General features: G+C 44.9%; 1 protein-coding gene across 2 annotated transcripts in view; it reads right to left on the bottom strand.

Annotated features, from left to right (window-relative positions):
* The window catches only part of TRPC5 (transient receptor potential cation channel subfamily C member 5), a 110,178-nt gene that overhangs the window by 43,768 nt on the left and 41,632 nt on the right, over positions 1-24,778 (bottom strand). For both annotated transcript variants that reach the window (XM_074551861.1, XM_074551860.1), the window contains 2 exons: positions 17,726-18,247; positions 1,164-1,500 (listed from right to left, as the gene is read on the bottom strand). In XM_074551861.1, coding sequence (XP_074407962.1) covers positions 1,164-1,500; positions 17,726-18,247 — 859 coding nt within the window. The remainder of the gene's footprint in view (positions 1-1,163; positions 1,501-17,725; positions 18,248-24,778) is intronic.

The following is a 24,778-nucleotide window of genomic DNA, read 5'->3' as shown; positions in this document are numbered from 1 at the left end:
ACACAATCAACACTCCTCCTCCTCCTGCAGATATCAGAGCACTTGATGCTGATGTGGCCAGTGATTATCAGCAGAGAGTGAGCCTTATCTTCCCTCTCCTGCATTCCTGCAGTTTATCTGGGAGGAATAAGCCAGGCTGGGGGCAGGTCAGGGAGCAGGGAGGGCAGGGCCAGGCTCTGGACACTGCACCAGGCACAGGACAGAGCCAGCACAGCAGCAGGGACACTGTGTGTGACCCAGAAGCTCTTCCCAAGCTGCTCCTCTCCTCTCACCCGGCCTGGGGAGGCAGGAGGGAGTGCACCGTGCGTCTGTCACAGTGCACTGGGGTCATGGCCAAGGGCACATCAGGTGGCACAGAACAGCCAAGCAGCCCCGGGCCAGCAGGAGCTGCTGCTGCAGGAGGGCCCAGCTGGAACAGCTGTTCTGTGCAGCTCCTGTAGCTGCCTGACACAAATCTGCGCTGCTGGGCCTGGGAGGAGGCCCCACAGCTGCTGTGGGGGAGAGTCAGCCCCGCTCAGTGCTCCTGGTGTGGCATTTATGGGATTTACCTAGAATTCAGGGCAGGATTGGGTGTGGGATTTATGGGATTTACCGAGAACCCAAGGTTGGACTGAGTCTGGGATGTACCAAGAAACCAGGGCAGGATCAGGTGTGGGTTTTATGGGATGTACCTAGAACCCAGGGCAGGATTGGGTGTGGGATTTATGGGATTTGCCTAAGAACCCAGGGCAGGATTGGGTGTGGGATATATGGGATTTGCCTAGAATCCAGGGCAGGACTGGGTGTGGGATTTATGGGATTCAACTAGAACACAGGGAAGAATTTGGTGTGGGATTTACAGGATTGAGTGTGGGATGTACCAAGAACCCAGGGCAGGATTGGGTGTGAGATTTACAGGATCAGGTGTGGGATTTACCTAGAACCCAGGGCAGGAGTGGGATTTATGGGATGTACCTAGAAATCAGGGCAGGATTGTGTCTGGGATTTACGGGATTAGGTGTGGGATTTACCTACCTAGAACCCAGGGCAGGATTGGCTGTGGGATTTAGAGGACTGGGTGTGAGATTTACAGGATCAGGTGTGGGATGTACCTAGAACCCAGGGCAGGACGGGCTGTGGGATTTACAGAATTGTAAATTCTGTAAATTTACAGAAGGATTTACCTAGAACCCAGGGCAGGATCATCCACTCCACGATGGTGGGAGGTGGCCCCTGCATGTGGAGGTCCGTCCTGACGATGTGCTGCGACGCCAGCAGGAGCATGAACAGGAAGGTCAGGTAGGAGCCGGTGTGGCAGATAAACTTGATAAATGGCTTTTTAATGAACAGTCCCAGCCTGCTCTTGGGTGCAATCAGGTATGCCACGGACAGCACGGGGAACAGCAGCCCAATGGTGACACAGGTCAGGAGTTTCACTGCCCAGTGTTTCCTCCTCCAGCCTGGAAAGCCGTCGTACCACAGCGTCGCCAGCAGCTGCTGGCAGTTTGGCTGAGCCACAAACTGGAGAGGAAAAAACAAATAATATTTATTAAATTATTACTGACTGGTACTCCACGTGCACTCCCCCTCACTTCGGCGTTAGAGCCCCCTCAGATTATGTTTGGGGCCAGCAATGGGCTGGAAAAGCATATTTTGGAGATAAAGGGAAAAAAGGAGGGAAGTTTCACTCTTCTTTTTCTATGTAGGATTTAAGATTCCTGTTGGGAAGGATGAAAGTTTGACAAAATTGTCTCACAGATATATGTGCTTAGCAGAAAGATTTTTAAATGTGGAGTCTGATGAAGGAATAGAGTTGGAAGCAAGTTTTGATACAGAGAAAAGAATTGCTGAGCCAGTCTCACTGGCTAACCAAGGGTGTGTTAGTTAGAAGGGGTTTTTATGGCTTAGAGCAAAGGATAAACCCACCCCAAACAAGAAGATGCTTTTACCAAGCAGAAAGATAGCACAGGCAAACAAGGCAGCAAATGTTGCAAGTAGAAAAAAGGTCTCAGAATTTTCCACTGCAAGAAAACTGGAAAACAACTTCTAGCTTAAACTGTAATGTACTGACTTTTAGTGACTGGAGAACAGTAACATGAATATGGTAATGATAGTAGTTATGACAGGCTATAGATAAAAGTTGAGGTATAGATTGGTTCTTCTGTATTGAGACACTCAGCACAGAAAAGTATAAAATGCATTGTAACCAAAACCAAAGGGTCTCCAGGCCTGCCTGCAGCTGGAGCTGACAGCTGTAGGCACAGCTCTGTCACCCACAGCCCTGGACTGCTGTAATCTCTTGGATGGAATAAACTGCATTTTGTATACAATAAACTGCATTTTGGAGAGCCCCTGCAGTCCCACATCCCTCATTTTGGCTCTTACAGATTCCTTCTCATGGAGGAAATGTTTTTCTCCTTGCAGCATCCTTCTGCAGATCAGGCACTCACCACACACCCAGCCTCGTGCCAGAGCAGCACCAGCAGGATTACTACAAGCTGTTTCTCTCCCCATGTGTTGGAGCACGTTCCTTTTCACAATGTTTCAGGTTCAGACCGCCTGGAACAAGTCACTGTCAGCATCCTAAAGGAGTGACTCAGGGATGAGGCAGGAGGGAAAAGGTGCAAAGCTCTGAGAGTGCTGTGTGAGAGGGAGAACCGGAGTGTGTGGAGTGCTGCAGAGTGTGTGTGTGTGGGCTGGCATGAGACAGCCAACAGCAGCCTGAGGTGTGGCCAGGTGACACCTGGTGGGAAGCAGGACAGCACATTGGGGACCTGCCTGGCTGCTCAGCAAGGGATTAAACAGCTGTAAAATGCAAGGGATTGAGCAAAAACTAAAAGGAATCTAAGTGATATTTGACTGTTCACTTTCACTCTGCGATAAACAGCATTGTGGTGGTGATTTTGTGCATCTCACCCACACCACATCACACAGGCTCAGGGTGCAACTCCTCCAGGCTGCTCTCATCCCAAACAACCTCTGGGATTTCAAATGTAGCCGTGGTATTTCTGCTCAGTGCCAAAAGGCTTCATGTTCCTGGTCATAGCTGGACAGCCCTGTCGCAGACATCTTTTCATGAAAATGCTTTCCTTGGGATTTTTTCCTCCTGAGAAGCTGAGAGGCCTCAGGAACAAAATGTAAACAATGATTATCTGCTGCTGTGGAATGCAACAGATAGATCTGCGATTGGCTCATGTTACTTTGTTTGTAATTAATGGCCAATCAAAGTGAGCTGGCTCAGACAGAGAGTCTGGGACAGAAGCCTTTGTTATCATTCTTTCAGATTCTATTCTTAGCTTAGCCAGCCTTCTGATGAAACCTTTTCTTCTATTCTTTTAGTATAGTTTTAATGTAATGTATATCATAAAATAATATTTCAGCCTTCTGAAACATGGAGTCAGATCCTCATCTCTTCTCTCACCCTCAGACCCCTGTGAACACGGTCACACAGCCCCATGGTTCTCAAGCCTTTCCAGACCCAGAACTAACCAAAGATGTCTACAAGACCAAGACAACTCTCTTTTTCTTCAAAAATCTTTAGCCCACACCCAAATCTTTTAAAGACACCAAAAAACTGCTCAGTATTGGGAGGACTTTTAAGCACAGTTCTCAGAATGCTCTAAACAAGCAGAGCACAGGCACTGCCATGCTCAAAATGACTAAACCAAGGTCAAACAAAAGGACAAATTAGTTGCTTGTTCTGATGAAGTCATTCACTTCTGTAAGTATTTTTAGATTTTGATAATACATTTTATATGTCTTAACAGGCTGTTTACATCAGAACCAGACCATTTTTGGACTGGGTAGCTCAAATCTATGGAATGACCCAAGCTAGCAGAGAAAATAAGCTCTCCAAGGGAACTATCTGGCATTTATGAAGCTGGATTTTGATGTGTTATTACAACAATAAGCTCCTGATTACTTCTGCATTGGCACATAACTGAAGACACTCTGCTCCAGAGGGCTTGGGAAAATAATATCAGAAGAGTGTGTGATTTGGAATCAACCAGCACATGCAGCAGCTGAAAATGGGCCACAGCTCGTGGGGTGATGGTCTCCAGAAAAAGCCAAGATCTGCTGCTGGTAGTAATGAGAAAATATTATTGTAAAATCCCATATATTGGGAGAATGAGCATAGAGTCAGAGAAGCCCAGAATGGTTTGGGTTGGGAGGGACATTAAAGCTCATCTTATTTCCATCCCTCTCCATGGGCAGGGACACCTCCCACTGTCCCAGGCTGCTCCAAGCCCCAATGTCCAACTTAGCCTGGGACACTTGCAGGGATCCAGGGGCAGCCACAGCTGCTCTGGACAGGTAAGAGAAACAATTCCACAGAAACTGGAAAACCACCAAGCAGTGATTGTGTTTGGCTGTGTTGTAACTCTGATTTCAGAAGGGTCAGCGCTTTGTGTTTAAAACCTGGAAGAAACAAAGAGTTTCACTGCTCTGTTTTCTCAGGAGCTGTTACTGGATGTGTTCTGCAGTGACTCACAGGGCAAGAGATGCTGCTGCTTCTCTGAGATGAGGCACAACTTTTTCTTTTTTTTTAATTATTTTTTGAGGGAGAAAATGTTATAAACACATTTTCTCTTTATCACATATGATAGAAGGCTCTGAGGGGAGAATAAAACTGTTTTTCCCTTGAGTCAAAGTCAAAGTCATTTGAGAAATCAAATGACTGTATGTTCCTCTGGTTGCTGTGCAACTTGCAAGCATCTTAAAAGTGCCTCTTCTCTGCCTAATAGCTCATTTCTAAAATCTGCTTTCTCAGTTGTATCTGATGTTAGTTCTTCAAATGGAGACAAATTCACACATCATGAAAGAGCAGCTTTAAAGAACAGATTGGCAAAAAGGAATGGAAATGGAAAAAGCCATTAAATTTTCCAATCAAGCTGATCCCAACCTCAATGAAAATTGCCCAAGGGAAATTTAAGCACACCACACAAAGAGACTCCCTAATGTCATAAACCACCAAATGCTGTGTTTATTAAAGGTAAGGCCAAGCACTTAGCCAAAGTTGACTTTTACTAACTTGTATTAGTCCAACTTATTAATCACAGATCTGAAATCAGTAAGCACTGATGCTTTTATCTCCAGTAGTGCAGCTGGCTGAAAAACAAAATTTCCAGTGTGCAGAAACATTGGAATTCTGAATTATAATAAAGAAGGAAACCAAGCCACTGGTGTGCTGCCTAAAGAATTTATTGGTTTTTGGTGAGTTTGCTTCTAGGTGCTGTTAACTAAACTAAACCCCCAAATTCATTGACAGACTAAATCAATGAATGCTCAACTTATTAAAGATTGTCTAGGAGTCATAGTGCTAAATCAATGCACACAAAATACAAAAGTACATTCTGTTAGGTGTGAAGTACCCCGAAGCTCTGATAATACTGTGGAACTTTTGTTATCCTCCATAATTTCAAATTTCTCCATAAAGTTAAGGAAATTTCTACTTTGCAAATAACAGAGAACTGGAAAAGCAACTTGACATCTTCAACACCACTTTTACCAAAGTTTTTCCTGAGTGAAAGTTAATTTTCCATGTAAGTAACCCCAAATGTGTTTTTTTCCACATTTTTGCAAAGCCTTTCATGTGCCACAGCCTGAAATAGTGTCTGTGTATATCACAGCCTTTTATCATTTCACATGAATGTACCGTGTGTGACAGCATTTGGCATCAGTCAAAGTTTCTGCACAACAAAAAGAGGTTTTTTCCTAAAAACCTGCATTTTGTCCCAGTTTTGTGGATGGGCCAGAGTCACAGGCAGATGCACTGCACCAGAAGCTCTGGTAGGAGAACACATGGCTATCAAACACTATTTCTCCAACACTTGACAAGCATTTTATCCAAGGACTGCTGCATTTCAGGAGCCTCCAGTCTGTACCACCAACAGCAGCACAAGGCATCACCCCACAGACAGGATGGAGAATGTTCTGACAGCTGCACCAGTGAAAAGCAATGTCACCAAGAGGTGGCATTTCTGCTCAGCTCAGTGCATGCAGGAACTGAACACCTGATGCTGTGCAGGGTTTGGCTGGGCTAGAGTTAATTCTCCTCACAGCAGCTGGGTTTGGTTTTGTGCTGATAACCCAGGGATGTTTGAGCTCTCCCTGAGCAGGGATTGCACACAGCCAGGGCCTGTCCTGCTCCTCAGCCTCACCATAACCTCTAAAACCCTCTAAGTAACCTAAAAACAATCCTCTAAATAACCTCTAAAATCCTGCCACTGTTCCATCAAAATTCATGGGTTTAACACCTTCAAGTTGGATTGGCTTCAATATTTAAATGAAAAGGAGGAGCTGGGGGGGCACAGCCAGGATAGCTGATCCCAGGGACACCCCAGACCTGATGGCATCACCCTCAGCACACAGAGCTGGGAGAGAAGCAGGAAGGGGAACATTCTGGGTTTGTCTCCCCAAGTGAGTGTGACAGTGATGGAGCCCTGGGGATGGCTGAGCTCCTGCCTGCCCATGGGACACAGTGAATGAATTCCTGCTTTGGCTCTGCCTGCACACATGGCTTTTGCTGCACCTGTTCAAGCTGTCTTTATCTCAGCCCACAGTTTTCTCACTCTGCTCTTCCAGTTCTCTCCCCGTCCCACGGCAGGAGTGGGCGAGTGGCTCCTGGGGCTGAGCTGCTGCCTGGGGTTAAAGCACCACAGAAGGACCTGCGGTTGTACAAAACACTGCCCAGGGTGGTCCCCACCTGCAGATGCATTTCTGGAGGAGCTAATCCCAAAAACAAACTCCTTGTCTGTTACCTGTTGAGCAGAACCCGTCCCTAGCTGGAGATACAGTTCACAGGGAGGTAAGATGCAACTCAGAGTCCCTCCTTGTGAGCACAACACCCCTGTGATACTTGTGAGGAAGGTGCTGAGTCTCCTGGCTTTTGAAAATGGGGATAAATATCTTTTCCTTTCCAAGAAATGAGATCAGCAACTCCAGTCATAGTTGGGAAGCACTCTAGAGATTACTGCAGTACAAAGTCTTTTATATTCTCTTCTTCTTCTCTCAGCCTTGCCAGGGTCTTTGTGTAACATTTGGCTCGCAGGTGGATTGTGCTATTAGAGAATTTCATTTTCAATGTTCATCACGCTCATTGCCACCTAATCCTATACCAAGGGGGATATTTTTAAGGGGGAAAAAAGCAACTGCTGGATGGAGTGTCTTTTCCTTAACAACTAATCTTTACTGATATTTTTAAGTCACCTAAATTCCACTTCTCAGGAATTAAATGCTTTCTGCATGCTGTCAAACACAGAAATTATGTCCCACCCCCCCTCCCCTCATCTATGGGGAAATCCCTGATATCTCGCAGTCACAAGTAATTTAGGATCAGACACAGATGGGTTGAGATGTGAATGCCTCAGGGAGCAACTGAAATAGCTCCCTGATAGACATCACAGGGGCTGAGCACAGCATCCCTCTGCCTTTATTCTGATTATTGTGGCTGCTGCCAGCAGCCTCTTGTTTGGAGTTTGCTGGAGTTTTTGTCGCTGCTCTTGCTGCGGATGGCGAGGGTGAATCCTCTTCATAGATGAATAACCACTAATTTGGAACTGCAGAGCTCTGTCTTAATCAGCAGGGCCCAGTTCTTGTATCAGTCAGCTCCAGCAGCTCCCACAGAGGTCACCAGTGAGAGCCAAACATGGCCTGGGAGCCAGGAAATCACCTTTGGTTCCTCCCAAAGGTCGGAGCTCACCAACATCCCTGCAGCCCAGATCATCCCACACCTGCAGGGCTACTGGGTAACTGTTCCAGATTGCAAGGCAAGATGTTTTCAATTACCATCTGTATGGCAGATTACCTTTGTCAAGTGGGCAGTTTGCTTTATCTCTCTCTTTGAGTGACCACAATCACACCTCCCTTGGGAGGGGACATTGCTGATAACAGCTATTGAATGTCCCTGCATGGCTGATAAGAACTACAGCATCCCATTGGGAGATGTGAGCCCAGAGGGAGGAGCCAAGCATTCCTACCCAGATATAATCTGGAGATTCTGGAACACCAGCACGGCTTCTCCACTGGATTCCCAGAGGAACAGCAGCTGCCTCTCCTTCCACTGGATCTTCAGAGGAAGAATACATCCTTCTCTACAGGATCCTGCTCCAGCAGAACCACCCCTGACCCTGCAGGAGGGCTGAGCCACAATTCCAATGGGACTGCCACCAACACCCTGACCCACAGGGTGTCAGGCTGGGTTCTGACTCTGTCAGTGTTGTTCTAGTGTACTGCATTGTTTATTTTATCCTTTTATTTCCTTCCCCGTTAAATAACTGTTATTTCCTGCTCCCATATTTTTGCCTGAGAGGCCCTTAATTTAAAAGTTATAGCAATTGGGAAGGGTGGGGAGGGTTTACATTCTCCTCCTGCCTTCCTTAGCAGACTCCTGTCTCTCCAAACCAAGACAGTAACACTGCATGGTGCTGCCCTCCACCATTAAAGCCATTCAGGCTTTGGAAAGGCAGATTTTCTCAGGACAGAGCTAGATTTTGCAGCCTGTGTGCAGTGTCTGATGCAGCAGCACATCTCAGAGAGGTCTCTGAGGAATGCAGATTCCCTGTGAATCCCTGTCTCCCATGAGAAGGAGAAATGCCATTGCCATTCTCCACTCAAGCAGCACCACACACTTCCAGGGCCACACCAACCCCTCTGCCTGCATTTTTACCAAGAACAAGATCTGAGGAAGAATGGAAACTTAGTGGTTGCAGCAGGCTGATTGCTCTTCAGGGAAATTCCAGTGGGCAATATTCAAAGAACCTAATTTCTAAATTAGCCCAAGACAGGAGAGAGAAACTCTGTGTGGCCTAATTTGATGGCTGCAGCAGAGAGCCAGTGAGCCCTGTGAGACCACATATTCCAGAGCAGAAACGCCAGCCTCTTCAAATTTGCAGTGTTGCAAACAGTGAGATGAATAAGGAAACCCTCTTTTGTAGCACATTTCTTTTTAAAGTTCAACCTTGTTAATGACTGCAAAGTTATTTACATTCTGCTGCCGGAGTGTGAGCTGCAGAGGGTAAACACCTAATGGCTGTTCATCCTGTTAATTAAGTACTTTCTGCAAGAGGAAAGGAAAAAAAATAAGGAGAAATGAGACAAAGTAGTTGGAGAGGGGGCTGTGTGATGTGGGGGAAAGGGACTACACAACTCAACATTCCTCATCAGACACTTCCAAGACACGACAGCTTTTTGCAGGATGAATATCCTATCAAAACCACAGCTGTGAGGAGCAGCAGTGAAGCACTGATGAAAATCCAAATGGCAGCATTCCTGCCATGAAGGAGATCACGCAGCTGAGCTGGACCAGCCCTTCAAGGAAACCAGGTGCTACCCAAACTGCTCCAACCCTCAGCTGGCGAATAAAACAAACTCCAGATCCTCCACAGATGAACATATGGCCTCAAATTAGACAGGAATTTGGTTTAATCTGTTCTTAAAATATTTTAAATTGTGATGACACATGAATCTCAGCTAAAGGTCTCCTATCCATAATAGATCTCTCTGGTGGTAGCAGACATGAACTCAGCTTAAGTGGCAGCAATTGGAAATTCAGCAGTGAGGTGAATGCTGACAAAAGGAAAGAGTGAATAACCTCTAAAATCCTGCCACTGTTCCATCAAAATTCATGGGTTTAACACCTTCAAGTTGGATAGGCTTCAATATTTAAATTAAAAGGTCCCACATATCCTAGGACAAAGACAGATGCTTGCAAATCCTGCATACCAACCCATGGAAGAAGCAATTATAAAGTCTTTAAGCTTGAAATTAAATCCATCTCTACCCCGAGTGCTTAAATGTGTGTTCAGCTGTAGGTTTGTATTTGTGGCCTGTGTCAGCAGGATTTGGGTGCATTAATTCTGCTCTGAGCCAAGGCAAGGTGCTGAAGGCTGCTCCTGGAGCAGAGACACCCAGCAGAACAGGTTCCTCTGGGAACAAGAGCCCAACAGAATCAGGATGTTAAATAATTTAATAAATATAATAATAATGCTTTCCAGTATTTATTCCAGCAGACAGCTATAGCTGATAAATAAATTCCTGAGGGATATATCCCAGCAAACCTCTCAGGATCCAGCTCCCTTAGAAAGATGCAGGAGCTCTTTGGCTTTCCAAAGGCAGAGAGCTGAAGTGATGAACGGGAGCAATACAGCCCATAAGGAGTTAATTCCAACACATACCTGGGTCCCAAGAACTGAACAGGGGATATCAGACACAGAAGCACTGGAAAAACACTAAAAAGTGTTTAGAGACAAATCTACCAGCGTTTCCTGAGTGCTCTTTCAGGCAGCACTTCAGGAGTTACAGATTTTGGCAGTGAATACTGGGAGCTCTCAGAGCAGAAGTGGGGAAGGTGTTGACTTTTTAGTAAAAGGCTGGGCACATTCTCTAGTGAATTACTAACATTTACATTAAATGAGTGATAAGTAAAGCAAACATGAAAATTTTAAAAGCCATTTACTAGTGTTTTAAAATACAAATTTACTTTACCCGATTAGTGTTAATAAAAAGTCCCAAAATTAGTTTTCCTTTGCTTCCTTTCTGTCCTGAGACACATTTACACTGAAACTGTGTAACTTTGGATTCCTTTTCCTTTCCGCCTTACCTTCTCCTGAATGAGTAAATGTATTCCAATATCCACAAAAGAGCAGAGCAGCACACTACAAACACTTCTCACCTCCTTGGGAACCCCCAAAGGCTGCCCCTGCTCCTGGTTGTACCACCCTGGCAGAAAATACACTTTGCTGAGGGAAGTTTGCTCAGCCTGGTGGGGTTTGGAGAGAATAAGAACAAAAACTGCAGTCACAGCTTTTAAATGTCAGTCTGCACAAGAGCTCAGTTGGGGGGGTGTCATGGCAAACCCATCTATTCATCTCACGTCTCCTGGAGCCACCTGTGATGTGGTGGCTGAGAACAGTCACCACTGAGATGGTGATGGACCTGGTTTGTACATGAGGTGAGAGGAGTCAGTTCTTTTCTGAAAGGAACTTCATATCTCGCTTCTCTAAGCCACAGGAGTGAAGCTGAAATTCTCAGAAATCAGGTAAATAACAATGATCACTTCTTAGTCCAAATGAGAGTATCCAAGCCCACAGTTTTCCCCCAGAGTTTATTACTTCAGAGTGTCATTCAAAGTATGAAATAACATGATTTACTCTTCTCCACTGACATAAAGCTGACTTTAAACACACTTCAGCCCTTCAGATGTGGGCACACTGAACACTTGGCTGTTACCACACACCAGGCATCACTCGTCCTCTCCTGTTCCTGCTGTCTATAGAAAGCCCATCAATCATGTCCTGTACTTTGGCTTTGGCTTCCCAAGCCTCTTCTCTGGCTGGCAAGGAGACTGATGGGAAACATGAAGTTTAGGGAACTGTCAAACTCACTAAATCACTCTTGAATGCTGTTAAAACAGCGGCGACCTCTTTAGCTTTCAACATATTTCCCATCTTTGTCCAGGAGATCATTAAGTAAGAGGAACAAGACACCAAAAATGACTTAAAGAATGATCCTGGCATTTTCTGCCCACTTCACATCACCATAATGCAATCCAAGTCCTTGTCCTTGACCTACATACCAGTCTTAGGGTGCTTTTTCAAATTGGTGCATGACAAGATTAGTCAGAGATGATTTTGCTGTCAAAAGACAGTGTTCTGCAGCTCTGTTCAGTGACAGCTGCAATATGTGGCTAACCTTCATCAAGCGAGAACGCTTCGGCGTTACGTGAACAATGTACCAAATAATGCTGCTCCCTCAATAAACACTCCAGCCCACTTTGTCAGACCACTGAACCACGAGCCCTCTGAATATTATTTCTTCTTCCAAGTTCAAAGAGGAGTTAAAATTTAAGAGTTAAGATTTAAGAGCCACTTGTCCTGATTTTTGTAACACGCCGATGCAGCCGTACAGGTTAAATTTCTGTGACGATTTCCCAAACTGCACAAAGAGATCTGGCAACTGCACAAGCCGGTAGAGGAGGGGCTCTGAGTCATGCACCACCAGTGATCAGCAGGGATGGCTCTTTTAAGGCTGCAAATATAGACAAATATCCCCTCCTGCCACCCCAAACACTGCCTCTGAGGCTGCTGATAACAGCTCAGTTAGTGCCACGTTCACAGAAGATTTTCCAAGGTGGTCAAGTGCTACTGGGATGGAGTTTGAGAGAAAACAGCTTCATTTAGCACAGGCCACTGCTCACACACCAGATGGGAACACTGCTGCAGACAACAGTGAACAAATGAAAGGATGGCTGTTGGAAGAGGGAAGGTCACATTTGGACACTCAGTGCTTTTGAAATCCCCAAACTTACGTTCAGGTTTGTGGCACAGGACAGACCACACCATCCTCACCATGGAACACACTACAGAATATCAGTGTTCCAGACCACCAGAAACCAAGAAAAGCTTCTACAGGAAGCTTTGCTTCCCTCACCTAGTCCTAATAAAGATCATTTCACGACCTGATTTCCTTCTAGAAATCTGGAAGTAAAAGCCTCTTTATTACTCTTCTGAGCCGTGCAGGCTCAAGCAAGACTTTTCATTGTGCCTTTGAAGAGCACAATACAAATATTCAGCCCTCTATCATTATTCCTCCAGGCAGTATGGCAAGAAAACAGACAAACCCACAGGAGAATAACTGAGCTTTGCCTGCAAGCAAAGAAAGATCTGTGGCCATCCATCAAGATACCTGAATGGCTTTCAAATCGGGTAAACAAGGTGCAGGCGAGGAGCTTTGATTCTCACAGACCTCGCACTTCATTCCTCATGCATCTCTGATATTTTTATAAGCTCTTTTTATACGCTAAGTGAAGTGCCCTCAGAAATTTCCCAGGTTTATGCATACTCCCTGGAGAGGGATGCTGCGCTTCTGACTGCAGCCACACACTTGACAAGAGTCAAGACACAGCGGAAAAATATGCGGCATGGCAGGAGTGATTATTCATTCACTTCAGAACTGCATCTCAGGAGGTGCTTGTCTATGTAAATGTCCTGGGAAAAAAAATAAAAAAAGGAACTGAAGCTGTTGAAGCTTCATCCTGAGGAGAAAAACGGCAAAGAGCACTGGTTTTGAATTGGAAAAGCAAACAATTCTGCTTCTGTCCTTTCCTGCCATTGATTAGTGCACAGTGAGGAGGAGATATGGAGGTTAAGGGTTTTTGAGAAGGAATTTCTCTGTGCACTCCTTTGATCTAATTCTGTGGAAGTGCTAAGCAATAGAGTCATAGATAAAATAATGGGGTTTTTTTCTGAGTGCCTTGCATTGTGCAGGCACATAAACTAAACCTGCCCAGCTATTTGCCAGCACCAGAAAAACACATTAAAACCCCCACTACTGTGATGTTTCACTTCGTTTTGGAGATGGGAATGACCTGTGATGGAGAGCAGGAGAGCAAGAATAAGCTGAATGCGTATTGCTGCTCTTTTGGCTCAGCAGAATGTTAAATTATGAGCAGAAATCTGCCCTTTTAGACCTGACTCACTGCTACACTGTGGATGTTTTACATTATTGGCAAAGGAAAAAAAACTTAAAGGACATCAAAATTTCCTTTGCCTGATGCCTCTGCTCTGATTCCCTAAATCAGACACATAGCCTGAATACACAACTGTGCTTTACAGGACTGGCAAGATCCTAAGAGATGACTTTTCCCTATCTTTTCTTAGAAATGCAAACAAATTAACAAATGTAGAGCTAATTTGGTGCCAGGAGAGCACAGTGAAGACTGATCCTCAACAGCTGAGCTCTGCCTTTTCCTATTAGGCCCTCAGTAATCTTTCTCCTTCCAAAATTAGTCATGAATAAAGGAACTAGAAAAGGAATAATATGAAGACAAATGCCACACACTACAGAACACTTATGAAAAGCCTGCTGGTCTCTTAGACCTTAATTACTGCAATCCTTGGAAAATAATTTCTTTAACATTGGACTGAGAGAACTGATGTGTTTGTGCTGGGTCAAATTCATTGTGTTCCACAGTGTTTTGTGCTGGCCTCATTTTTTCCCCAGATTTTGGGACTGCCATGCAATCAAATATGACAACTATCAAGTCCTTCCCATCTCCTACAGAAATTATCACAGTGAGTTGAAACTGAGTACCCAACCATTCTACACTTCACATGAGAAGGGAGAGGGAGCTTGAGAACATTGCACAGCATGTTTTTACCATTAACTGCCATAAAATATACTACAAAGCTACCTTAGGGCACATTTTAATCTTTCCTGTGTAATTGATTTTTTTTTCTCCCCCCATTCTGTGTAAGCAGTAATTTACCTTCTAGGATTTACAGGCTTATTAAAAACAAACAGGAAAAGCAACAAATTCATTATAACTCCATTGTTTTGGCCCTCCTCCAAAGAAGAATGGTCTTCTTCCTCATGAGCAACACGTTTCTCAGTTTATAAAATATTTAGCAATTGGGAGAAATCAAAATTTCTACATTCCAAGGGGATTTTTGGGAAAAAACCCCAACAAAACATAATGGGAGATTTTTCTTGCCTTTGTAAAGACAAACCCCATGATCTCTTCACCCATCTCCCCTTGAGAGCTGCTCTGAGAAGAACCTTGAAGTTGACCTTATCTGCCTGATTAAGCTGAAATGGAATAATTTCATATTTTGGGGAGAAATTTTCAGGTTCAGCTTCATTTCACTCAAAAAGAAAAAAATCTGCAGGAAATTTGTCTGAAATCAATATGAAATTACACATTCTTTGTGCAGAATATAGACAACTAAAAACTGTAGTAACAATTGACACTCCAGAAAATGCACAAACTCCATGGTGGATTCTTCTCTTAGGCTACCAGAGATTTGACTTTATTCTTTGTCAATTTTCAGGTGTAAAAACCCTCTCCATCCAACCCAATCCAATCCCATTTAATGTTAAGACATAAAAAGCTTCAGCAGAACAAGATGATCTACTTTTAAAAGTCTGTTTTTCTCTACAGAACCTTCTTTCATAAAAACCAAACTCCCTTCTGTTTTCCTTCCTGTCCCCACAAAAATCCTCCCAGTCTGATAATCTTCAGTCAGGATTAAAAAACATTTCTCAGTGTCTCCCTGGCAAAGGTTCCTACTCATTTTTTTCAGAAGCTGGCAAGGGTGTTTGTATCTTGCTTGATGTTTTGTGTTGTGCTAATTGCCACGATAAGATGGCCTAATTATTATGGTAAGAAAACCCCAGCCACCCTGCAGGATGCTTCAGGGTTTTGTGAATAACCAGGTGGGATGGAAGGGATCAGCAGCTGCTTCCCCAGCCTCATTCATTCTGCCCCTGCCCACCAGTATTCCACCTGCAAACAGCACCGACTTTAGCTGGCAACACAGAGCGTGTTTGCTATCATTTTTAGGCTGGAACTGTCATGAATATGTCACAAAACATGGAATTTGTCCATATGCTTGGAATTCAGTCAAATACGCCTTAAAAAAAAAAAAAAGATAAAAGCTGTCAAGAAAGCAGGCAACGATTAAAAAATTTAAAATTTAAAAAGCTCCAGCACTGTTCAGCACCACGTTTCAAACACAGTGAGCTGCTTCAGTGTGAACACAAGACAAGAGCAGGCACAGATTGACACCTGGATGTCACCAGTGACACAGTGGGACCAGCAGGGACCTGCACACAGGAGCACTGGGGTGATCTGGAGCTTGTGCCTGCCAGGCCAGTGCAAAACCAGAAGCAGAATCTCTGCTCCTTCTCAGTTCCAATGAACATTGACCTGATTACCTGGGCTGCCCTTCTCCAGAGTAACTCCTCACTGCTTGTCCACGTCCCTAGAGCACCCTTGGTGTTACCCAGCCCTGTCACAGAGCAAAAACCAACCTGACATGACACCAGCGAGCTGACATTCCCCCAGAGCAGCCCAGCAAGAGCAGGGAGTTACCAAGTGATGGATCCCAGGAAGTTTGAGGCTTTGGCTCCAGCTTATTGCATGGAGGGGCTGGCACTGGGGGGCACAACATGAAAGGAAATCTGCATTTTTCACCTCTTGGCCCTTCACACCATGCTGAGTCAGTGCTGGACGTGGGGAAGGCAGTGAAAAGAGGAATGTGGCAGGATCTTCTGCCACTCAGGTGACCCTCCAGACACAGAAGAATGTAATGCACATTGAAATTCAGTTGAATTCCTCCTTCAGATAACCTGGAACATCGCTGGCCAACAGCAATTTATCATCTCCTAAATTCTGTCTGGATTTGGAAAGAGAAAGGAAATCCAGAGCCAACTAATGAAACTGCTGTCAGCATTCTCCTGGGGTTTGTGGCCTTTATTGAATCAATTTATAAATCTGTGGATCTGAGGGCTTCTGAAAGGCTCTGTGCCCTCTAGCTGAAGTGTGGCTTCCCTCTCTGGAACTTGGGGCAGGAATTTGAATTTCTGGGAATTGCTGCTCAGCTCCTAAAACAGAGATGGGTCGAGGACTGAGGATCAAGAGGTGTCACAGGTGTGAATAAAGAGTTGCACCACATGAGTGTTTTCACAAGACTGCTGGTAACTTGGAGACCTGGGACCCTCTCCTGCTCTCTTTAGCTGCTGTCACATCTCTGGCCCTTTAGAGTTAGAGCTGAATAGGTGCCTGGAAGTGCTTGGTGGCTGCAGGAAGTAAATGGTGTGCTGCATCATTTCCTGCCCTCCATGAGGGAGACAGTGTTCAGGAGCCAGACAGCCCCTTCTGGCTTTAGGTTCTGTATGATTTCCTGCCCTCCATGAGGGAGCCAGTGTTCAGGAGCCAGACAGCCCCTTCTAGCTCTGGGCTCCTGTATAAAAGCAGCCACTGGGAAGAGCTTTCAGAGCGAGCAGAGCTGGGAATGTCTGCAGGCTGTTCTTTGCAGGGGCACAATGAGCTGGGATTCAAGCAGCTTTGAGACAGAAATTATTGCTGCTCTAGAAGCCACAGCCCACAGCAGTAAGTCCCAGTCCTGTTACCCTCAATTGCTGTCAGATTCATGCTGTCACCAAGGTGCCCTGAGCCTCCTGGTTTGTGACTAATCCCTGTGCACATCAAAAAATCCCACCTGAGAGCCAGCACTGAACAAACCCACAGTGTAGGATTGACAGGGGGTAGCACAGCTGGGACAGATGGAGATGAGAGATCTCTGCAGCCAGGGCTGGAACTTGGGGTTTATTGCAAAGGGCCTGGGTGCAGGGCCCTGCTGGGAGCTGCCAAACACAGCTCAGAGCAGGCCCCAGAGAGGAGAGGGGGAGAGAGGATGAGAGGGTGAGAGAGTGAAAGGGTAAGAGAGTAAAAGGGGTAAGAGAATAAATGGAGTAAGAGCTAAGAGCTAAGACCACAATGTTCCTGTTACAATATAATAAATCTTCTTCTGTGTTGAATATTCTGATTCTCACTTAACCAATCTAGTACAATATACAAATCCTATAGCATTTACATACAGCCTATAAGAATCATTACATTACCTTACTGTGTTATATTTTAAACCCTAAAAAATCCTCTTTGGGCCCCTTCTGCCAAGCTAGCAGGGTCTGCTCTGACCCTTGGGCCTGTCTGCAAGCAGAGGGTGTTGTTCCATCAAAAGGGGATTACCTTCAGCCAGGCACACCATTGTTTTCCAGTTGTTCAGTAACTGAGGGATCTCAAAACTTGCTTTCATTTCAATCTCACTTATAGCTTCCATATTCTCAAAATCTTTTGCCAGACAACCATATTTGTAAGGCTTTCCTGTTTCATCTTCCCCAACACCACAGCAACTCAAGAAATGAATTCTTTCACCCAAGACCTTCACATTTAGGTGACTCTTACCTCTTTCTGGTGATACTTTATTGCTACCTTCAGCTTTGCCAAGTCGTGACACTTCTGGGGATCCAGCTCCTCGCTCTGATCGTCCCTGTGATTGAGAATGATCTCCAGCTCCCGGGAGCTCCGTGCCTGGTCCAAAAGGTCCTTGGCAAAACGCTTGCACTGCTGGGACAGCTCCTCATACTCAGCCTTGAACTCATTCTCCACCTTGCTCAGCTCCTTCAGCTCCCAGCCCAGGCGGAAGGCGGTCAGGATGGGATCCTCGCTCGATAAGGCAATCAACGAAGGGCTGGCTAAGGCTTTGTAGATGTTCAGCCGCGACCTGGAGTGCCTCAGGCTGTCCACCTCGGAGCTGGAGACGCATTCCACGCAGTTGCACCTGATCTGGTGCGGCCGTGGGATGGTCACCCGCCTTTGCACGAGCAGTTTGATGATCTCGTAGTTGTTGGTGTGAGCCGCCAGCATGATGGGGGTGATGTCTGGGGTGAACTCTGAAAACTGGGTGTCCATCATCAGCGTTGGAACCTGCATGGAGGGATAAACCACAAGGGGAAAAGTCACATCTCACGTGGAGCAGCAGGATTTAGATGTCCCTCATTCATACCTTGGGAGTGACACCATAACAAAATGGGTTTTGTGGCACCCTCTGTGCTGTAAATGCTGCTGTAGGCAGGCTTAGCCACACACTGCTATTCTGGCAAAACCATTTTCCCCCAAATGTTGCAAATCTGCCTCCTGAGCACTCCTTCCCAGTCTGGTATAAAAGTCAGTCCCATCCCCATCCAAATGTGAATCTGGTGTGAAGTGGGTATGGGCTCATACATTCATACATTCATACATCAAACAGAAAAACACAAAACAAAAACAAAAAAAAAACCAGAAAAAAAAGGAGGGCAAAAAAAAAGGAAGAAAAAAGGCCCAGGTAATTACACAAAAAGAAAGAAAAGTCTAGAAAAGAGTGAACACAGAATAGATTTCCATAACTACCATTACTGCACTATATATCTGCATCAGCAGGCCAAGAACCTGCTCAAAGCAGGTTCTGCACACACCAAACACTGGTCTGCAGCTGGGCAAAACTCTTCACTTTTGCCTACTGTTTTTATTTGAAAATATTTTTCAGTGTAAGGATACATTACTTAACTGCCCTCAGAATAGACTCGTAGGTTTTTTTAGAACAGATTTGAAAAAAATTAAATGTAAAATTAATGAGCCATAGTCCACTACAAATAAGCCACTCCAGGGTGTGCATTTTCCAGCTACTGCTGCACTTCTCAAAGGATGAGCTTAATGCACACCCTGTTGTGTCTTATTACTATATGCAGAGTGTAAAATTAGCTAGGAATGCTGTTAGATGCAAGCACCCAGTGTGTTTCCATTTGCAGGCAGGCAGCTCTCTTTGCTGTGTGTTAATCAGTGCCCACCACTCCTGCCCTGGCACATCCTGCTGCTCCAGGGGGCACAGCTGGGCTGGGGGAACAGGGGGTCTGCTCCCTTGGCAAATATCAGAGATATCTTGGAGAAACTGCCAAGGATTCCTAATGGCAGGAAATGTTCCTCAGCCTGCCTAAATCCAAGAGCAAAGTGATGGAGGAGTGTGAGGTAAGAAATTCCTCTGCAGGACACACCTAAGGCTGGTGGTGAGACCTCCAGGCTCATCAGGAAGGTGGTACACGGCTGAATAAATTTCAGCATTTATTTTAGGTGCTTCAATGTTGTGTGTTAATCAGTGCCCACAGAGAGCCCACAGTGCTCTCCCCGTGCCCACCACTCCTGCCCTGGCACATCCTGTTGCCAAGGATTCCTAATGGCAGGAAATGTTCCTCAGCCTGCCTAAATCCAGGAGCAAAGCAGTGATGGAGGAGAGCAAGGAAAGAAATCTGCAGGACACACCTCAGGCTGGTGGTGATATCTCCAGCCTCGGAATCTCAGTTTCCCTGAGAGTTAAGAGCCTGCAGAGCACTAAAGAGCCAAAACTGATCAATAAATTCTTACACGTAGAAGTGTGACAGCTCACAACACGCTCCCAAAGGTGATCACCACACTGTCAGGTCAGTCACAGGAGCCTGGAGGCATTTTGTGAACAAATCTGCTCCCCTGGCTGTGGCACGTGAGGAGTTAAATTCCTGGCACCTTGCAGGCTTTGGAGAGGCTTTGCTAAGCAGGCTGGTGCCCACAGAGGCAGGAGGGAGGGAAAGCAGTCCTGAGGATTTGCTGTGGGTCATGGAGGGCTTGGTGGCCCTTAGCAAGGTTGGATAAATGTATTTTAAGATATCCAGTAACAAATGGCTGAAAGCAGCTCTCCGTGTAAGGTCTTGCTCTCTCTTCCTTTCCCTTTGCTTAGCTTGTTTAGGTAGTTTCTTAAATGTCAAGAGAAAGGTGTGGGGTTTTCTTTTTTTCTCTTTCTTAGAAGCTTTTTTTTTCTTCAAGACCTGATGCTTGACTATAACTGCATTTATCTTTCTTCCTGCCCTTTTTCAATCAGTGCCTGGCTGCTGCATTCAGAGCCTGTGCCTCAAAGGAAGAACACTTTTCCTCCTCTATCACTTCTATTACTGTCAGGTTTAATCTTGTTTTTTATATGGAAGTTATTGTACCCAGGGCTGCGAGAAGGATTTTCAGCTTTACACAGATGAGGAATTCATGTTGCTCAGAATATGAAATGGGCACTGGAGGAGAAGGCAGTGATGTTACAGGTGGGGATAGTGCTAATCCTGTCTGCTCCACAGGCTGTCTAAATATGGATCTGGAGCACTCAGAATGGTTTGGGATGGAATGAAGTGATCTCCCATCCTTATTCTGGCTGGGATCACAAACCCTCAGCCCTAAATCAGAGCAGTGTCTCGTGAGGACTGGAACACTGGTAGGGGAGGTGTGTTCTTGTCGCAGACATCTTTTCATGAAAAATCCTTTCTTTAGGATTTTTCCTCTTGAGAAGCTGAGAGGCTTCAAGAACAAAATGTAAACAATGGTTATCTGCTGCTGTGAAATGCAACAGGTGCAGCTGTGATTGGCCCATCTTAGATGTTTATAATTAATGGCCAATCACAGTCTGCTGGCTCAGGCTCTCTGTCCAAGCCACAAGCCTTTGTTATCATTCCTTTCTATTCTTAGCTTAGCCAGCCTTCTGATTAAATCCTTTCTTCTATTCTTTTAGTATAGTTTTAATGTAATATACATCATAAAATAATAAATCAAGCCTTCTGAAACATGGAGTCAGATCCTCATCTCTTCCCTCATGCAAAAACCCCTGGGAACACGGTCACATGTTCTCCTGGGCACCTCACAGAACTTTAAATTAAGGGATAAAGAGGGAAATGGTGGTGCAGGGACCCAGAGGCTCTGAGGAGCAGAGCAGGGCAGGGATCCAGGCACTGGAGTTATTTCTGAGCAGCAAAGCAAACCAGCACAACACAGAGCAGGGACAGTGTGACCAGGGGCTGCTGCAGCCTCTGTTCTGTGTCTGCCTGACCCAAGGGCCATGGATTGGCCCAAAATTGCCTGTCTTGTGATAAATATTCTTGTTGTCTTCTCACACAGTGTTTTTTGATAACCTGCATCACTAACTATATGTTTTAAAGCTGTGGCTATGCAGAGCCTTTGCTTAAGGGCTGTGCTCTGTCACTGGAGGGGCAGCAGGGATCACAGCAGCACTGATGTTCCCCCTGTGATGCTCAGCCCAGCTGAGTTCATGTTTAGATCACCTTCTCCTGTGTCTTGGGCTAACCTGCAGTGATGGAAGCAGAAGAGGAATCATTTATTCTACCCCAAGGGCTCTGCTGAGCTCTTCCAGGGTTATTTTCATTAAGTGACCTGAAAAACAAAATTCTTTTCCATTAACCTCCTCGCCTGACACCAGCTGCTAACCCCAGTCCCTCAGAACCTTAATGCCACCACCTGCACAGGAGCAAACACCTTGTCTGCATTTCATCTTGGTTCTTTTCATTTGAGAAATTCACACTACTGTTGACAACAAGTGACTGAGTGCTTGTTATCATCTGCCTAGATTTAATCCTTGTAAGGTCCTGCTTACCCCTGTACCACTGCTGCTCTGAAAGATGCTGCAGCTAGTGAAAAATCCCCTTTATTTGAAAAGGAGGGTGAAGAAACAAGCTTAATTCATTAAAGGAGAAGGATTAGCTCACATAAAAGTGCTGTTCAGTACAGCTAAGCTCTCCTCTGAATGGAAAAATAAGTTTTCCAGCAAAATAGTGCAATGCTGAAAAGGAGATCTGGATGGAAAGAGAGCAGGAATCTCTGCTCTTAGTGAGGAGTACCGTGTAAGAGGAATTAAACTGCAGAAGGGGAAACAAAAAGAAAGAAGCAGGCACTGCAAATCTGGTGGCCTTGTAGGTGTTTTAGGAGTTTTACTTTTAATTTAATCTAGTTTGGTGTCTGTCCCTGGAGCAGCTCCTCTGGTTTAGTGCTGTGTAAAAGCAGCCCAGCCTCCAAGACTGCTCAGCAATGGGAACCCCACTGCAATAAATGGGAAAACTGAGGAGATTCAGCTCAAAAACATTCACTCTCAGCCAAACTAACGGACAAATGGAAATGTACCTTTTGCCTTTTATGGATAATAATATTTTGTCTGTAAATAACTCACTGTGCTTTTACCTGTAACATTTGGAATTGCCCTGTTTTCAAGGCATCTGCATTTCATAAACCATCATCTCCCCTGGATCAGTGCAATAAATTGTAAGTATAACCATGATAAACTGTAAATACATTGATCTGTAAATACATTAATCTGCATAATTTTCAGCTTGTATAGCTTCTATAAAACAGCTGTGTTTTATAGAAGATTTTCTGATTGCCAACACGAACTTGGGGAAAGGTACAAATCTAATCCAGCTTTCTTGTAAGCTTCCTTTAGGCACTGGAAGCAACTTTGTGTGGGACCATGGGAAGGTGGTACATGGCTGAATAAATGTCAGCATTTATTTCAGGTGATTCAGTGGTGTCTGGTATGAGAGTGATGCCAGAATTTATATTAATAGGGAGTTTGTGGTTTTTACTCTCAAGAGCAATTCATTGACTGAAATGATGTAATTTGGTTAATGAAATATAATGAACAATACAAAGTGCTATCTAAGAAGTCATGTAGTTTAAGGGTTTGTGTGCTGGTTATTCACAATCTTGGTGAATATGGCACACATTGTAGATGTATTTATGGGCAAACTCTGCTGTTATTGAAGTGTTCCACTGGTTCCAGAATTTCCAGCTCAAGAAAAGGCTCTTCCTGGTCTAAAATCTCCTCAGTGACTTACAAATGTGCCTGTAAAGCCAAATAAAATCTCCGCTCCTCAGACTGACACTGCAGAACACTTGACAATTAGTGCCTTTTAGTGCCTTGTAGCAAGCCAAATGCTGATAGAAGGTTACCAGATGGTGCACATTAACACTAAAATAGGTATCTCTGAATTTAAAAAAAACATTCTATAGAATCACAGAACTGCTAATAATTGTTAATTATTGTAATGCATGAAAGAATGTGAAAAAGTAGATCTGTGCTATCTGTATAACCAAATATCCTTCTCTACAACCAGTAAGCAAAAGTAAAATACTGATAGACCCGCTCTAGATCCTTCCAGTTTTAATTTGGCTTCTTATCCATGTGTTTAGAAATGGAGGTGGGCCCAGGGGATTCGTTCTCAGGGCTGAACTGAACCCAGAGCACTTGGCAGGGGCAGAGCTGCACCAGAGCCTGTGCTCAGCCATGTGTGCATGAATAAAGCACAGCCACAGAGATTGTCAAAAGATGTCACCATTTCTGCCTGATGCCACATAATAATTTCTGCTGGGGATTAAAAAAAAAGAGAGGGGCTCAGAGAGGAGCCTTCAGGAGGAAAGGATTTTGAAAATATGCATTTTAATGGCTGTGGCAAGTTCCTGCAGCCAGAGCCCCCTCTGTGTGTGTGTGTCTGTGTGTGTGTGTGTGAATCCACAAAATCAGAGGGTTTGGGAAAGCTGCAAAAGGCAGGCCTCAGAGACAGCAGAACTGTGATTAGAGCTAAGCAGTGGCCATAAAATAAATCAGTAGAAAAATTATATAAAAAGTAGAAAAGTAAGGACAAATAGAACAATGGTCTGTGTATTAATGCTTGTCTAGAACTCCTTAACCTGCAGAAAAGTATATCTAGTGAGATATTAGGAAGTTCTGATAATGGAGCTTCTAAATATGAAGTTTAATAATGGAGTTCTAATAATGAAGTTTAATAATGGAGCTCTATGCATTGTGTTTTTAGGCTTACAAGCAGGTACTGTATCCAAAATAAGCAGGCATTGCTTTAACAGAAGGTACCTGTGCTTATAGTGGTTGGATAGAACTGCTGTCGATGTGCTTTTGCTTGGTGTGATTGGTCAGAAAACTTATAAAGTAAGTTGTAACATTAAGTTCTTTGTCTGCTGCCTCGGATGTGAGCTGATGCCATCTTCCCATTGTCATACCCATGGGATGAGACTGATGCTGGAAAATAAAACAGCTCAAAGCACATTGCTAAGCAGTCCTGTCCTGTTTGTGATTTGTACAGAGACCCAGGCTGGTGATGTGTGTGTGTGTCTCTGTGTGTGTCTCTGTGCCTGTCTCTCTCTCTGTGCCTCTCTCCTGAGCCCTCTCCTTCCCTGCGTGTGCAGGAGATGAGATGAGGCACTTGATGATGATGAAGGAATGCAGAGTGCAGTCATTGTGGCTGACTCTGCGAGTCACAGGGGGACACTGACAAGAGTTACCTCGTGTTTGAACCTCTTGTGCAGAGCTGGAGTGCAACCTGAGCTCACTTTGCCCTGAATTCCTGTGCCTTGATGCACTTCAGAGCCACTGGGAAGAGCAGAACCACTTCAGAGCAGGGAGATGGGCTGGGAGTGCCTACAGGAGCTGTGCCACGAGGAGCTGCAGCCTCTCCTGGCTTCTCCTCAGTGCAGGAATGTTTTACAAGCCTGCTGCAGTCCTAATTTATCACATATTTTATCCTGATTTATCACATGTTAAGTGATGTTATCTCCAGGGAACCGTGGCTCCATCACACCCCTGCATGGTCTGGGCTCACTGAGTGGGGA

Source organism: Zonotrichia albicollis, chromosome 14, assembly GCF_047830755.1.
Source record: "Zonotrichia albicollis isolate bZonAlb1 chromosome 14, bZonAlb1.hap1, whole genome shotgun sequence".
Classification (NCBI taxonomy): Eukaryota; Metazoa; Chordata; class Aves; order Passeriformes; family Passerellidae; genus Zonotrichia; species Zonotrichia albicollis.
This window is presented reverse-complemented; position numbering and strand designations above follow the sequence as displayed.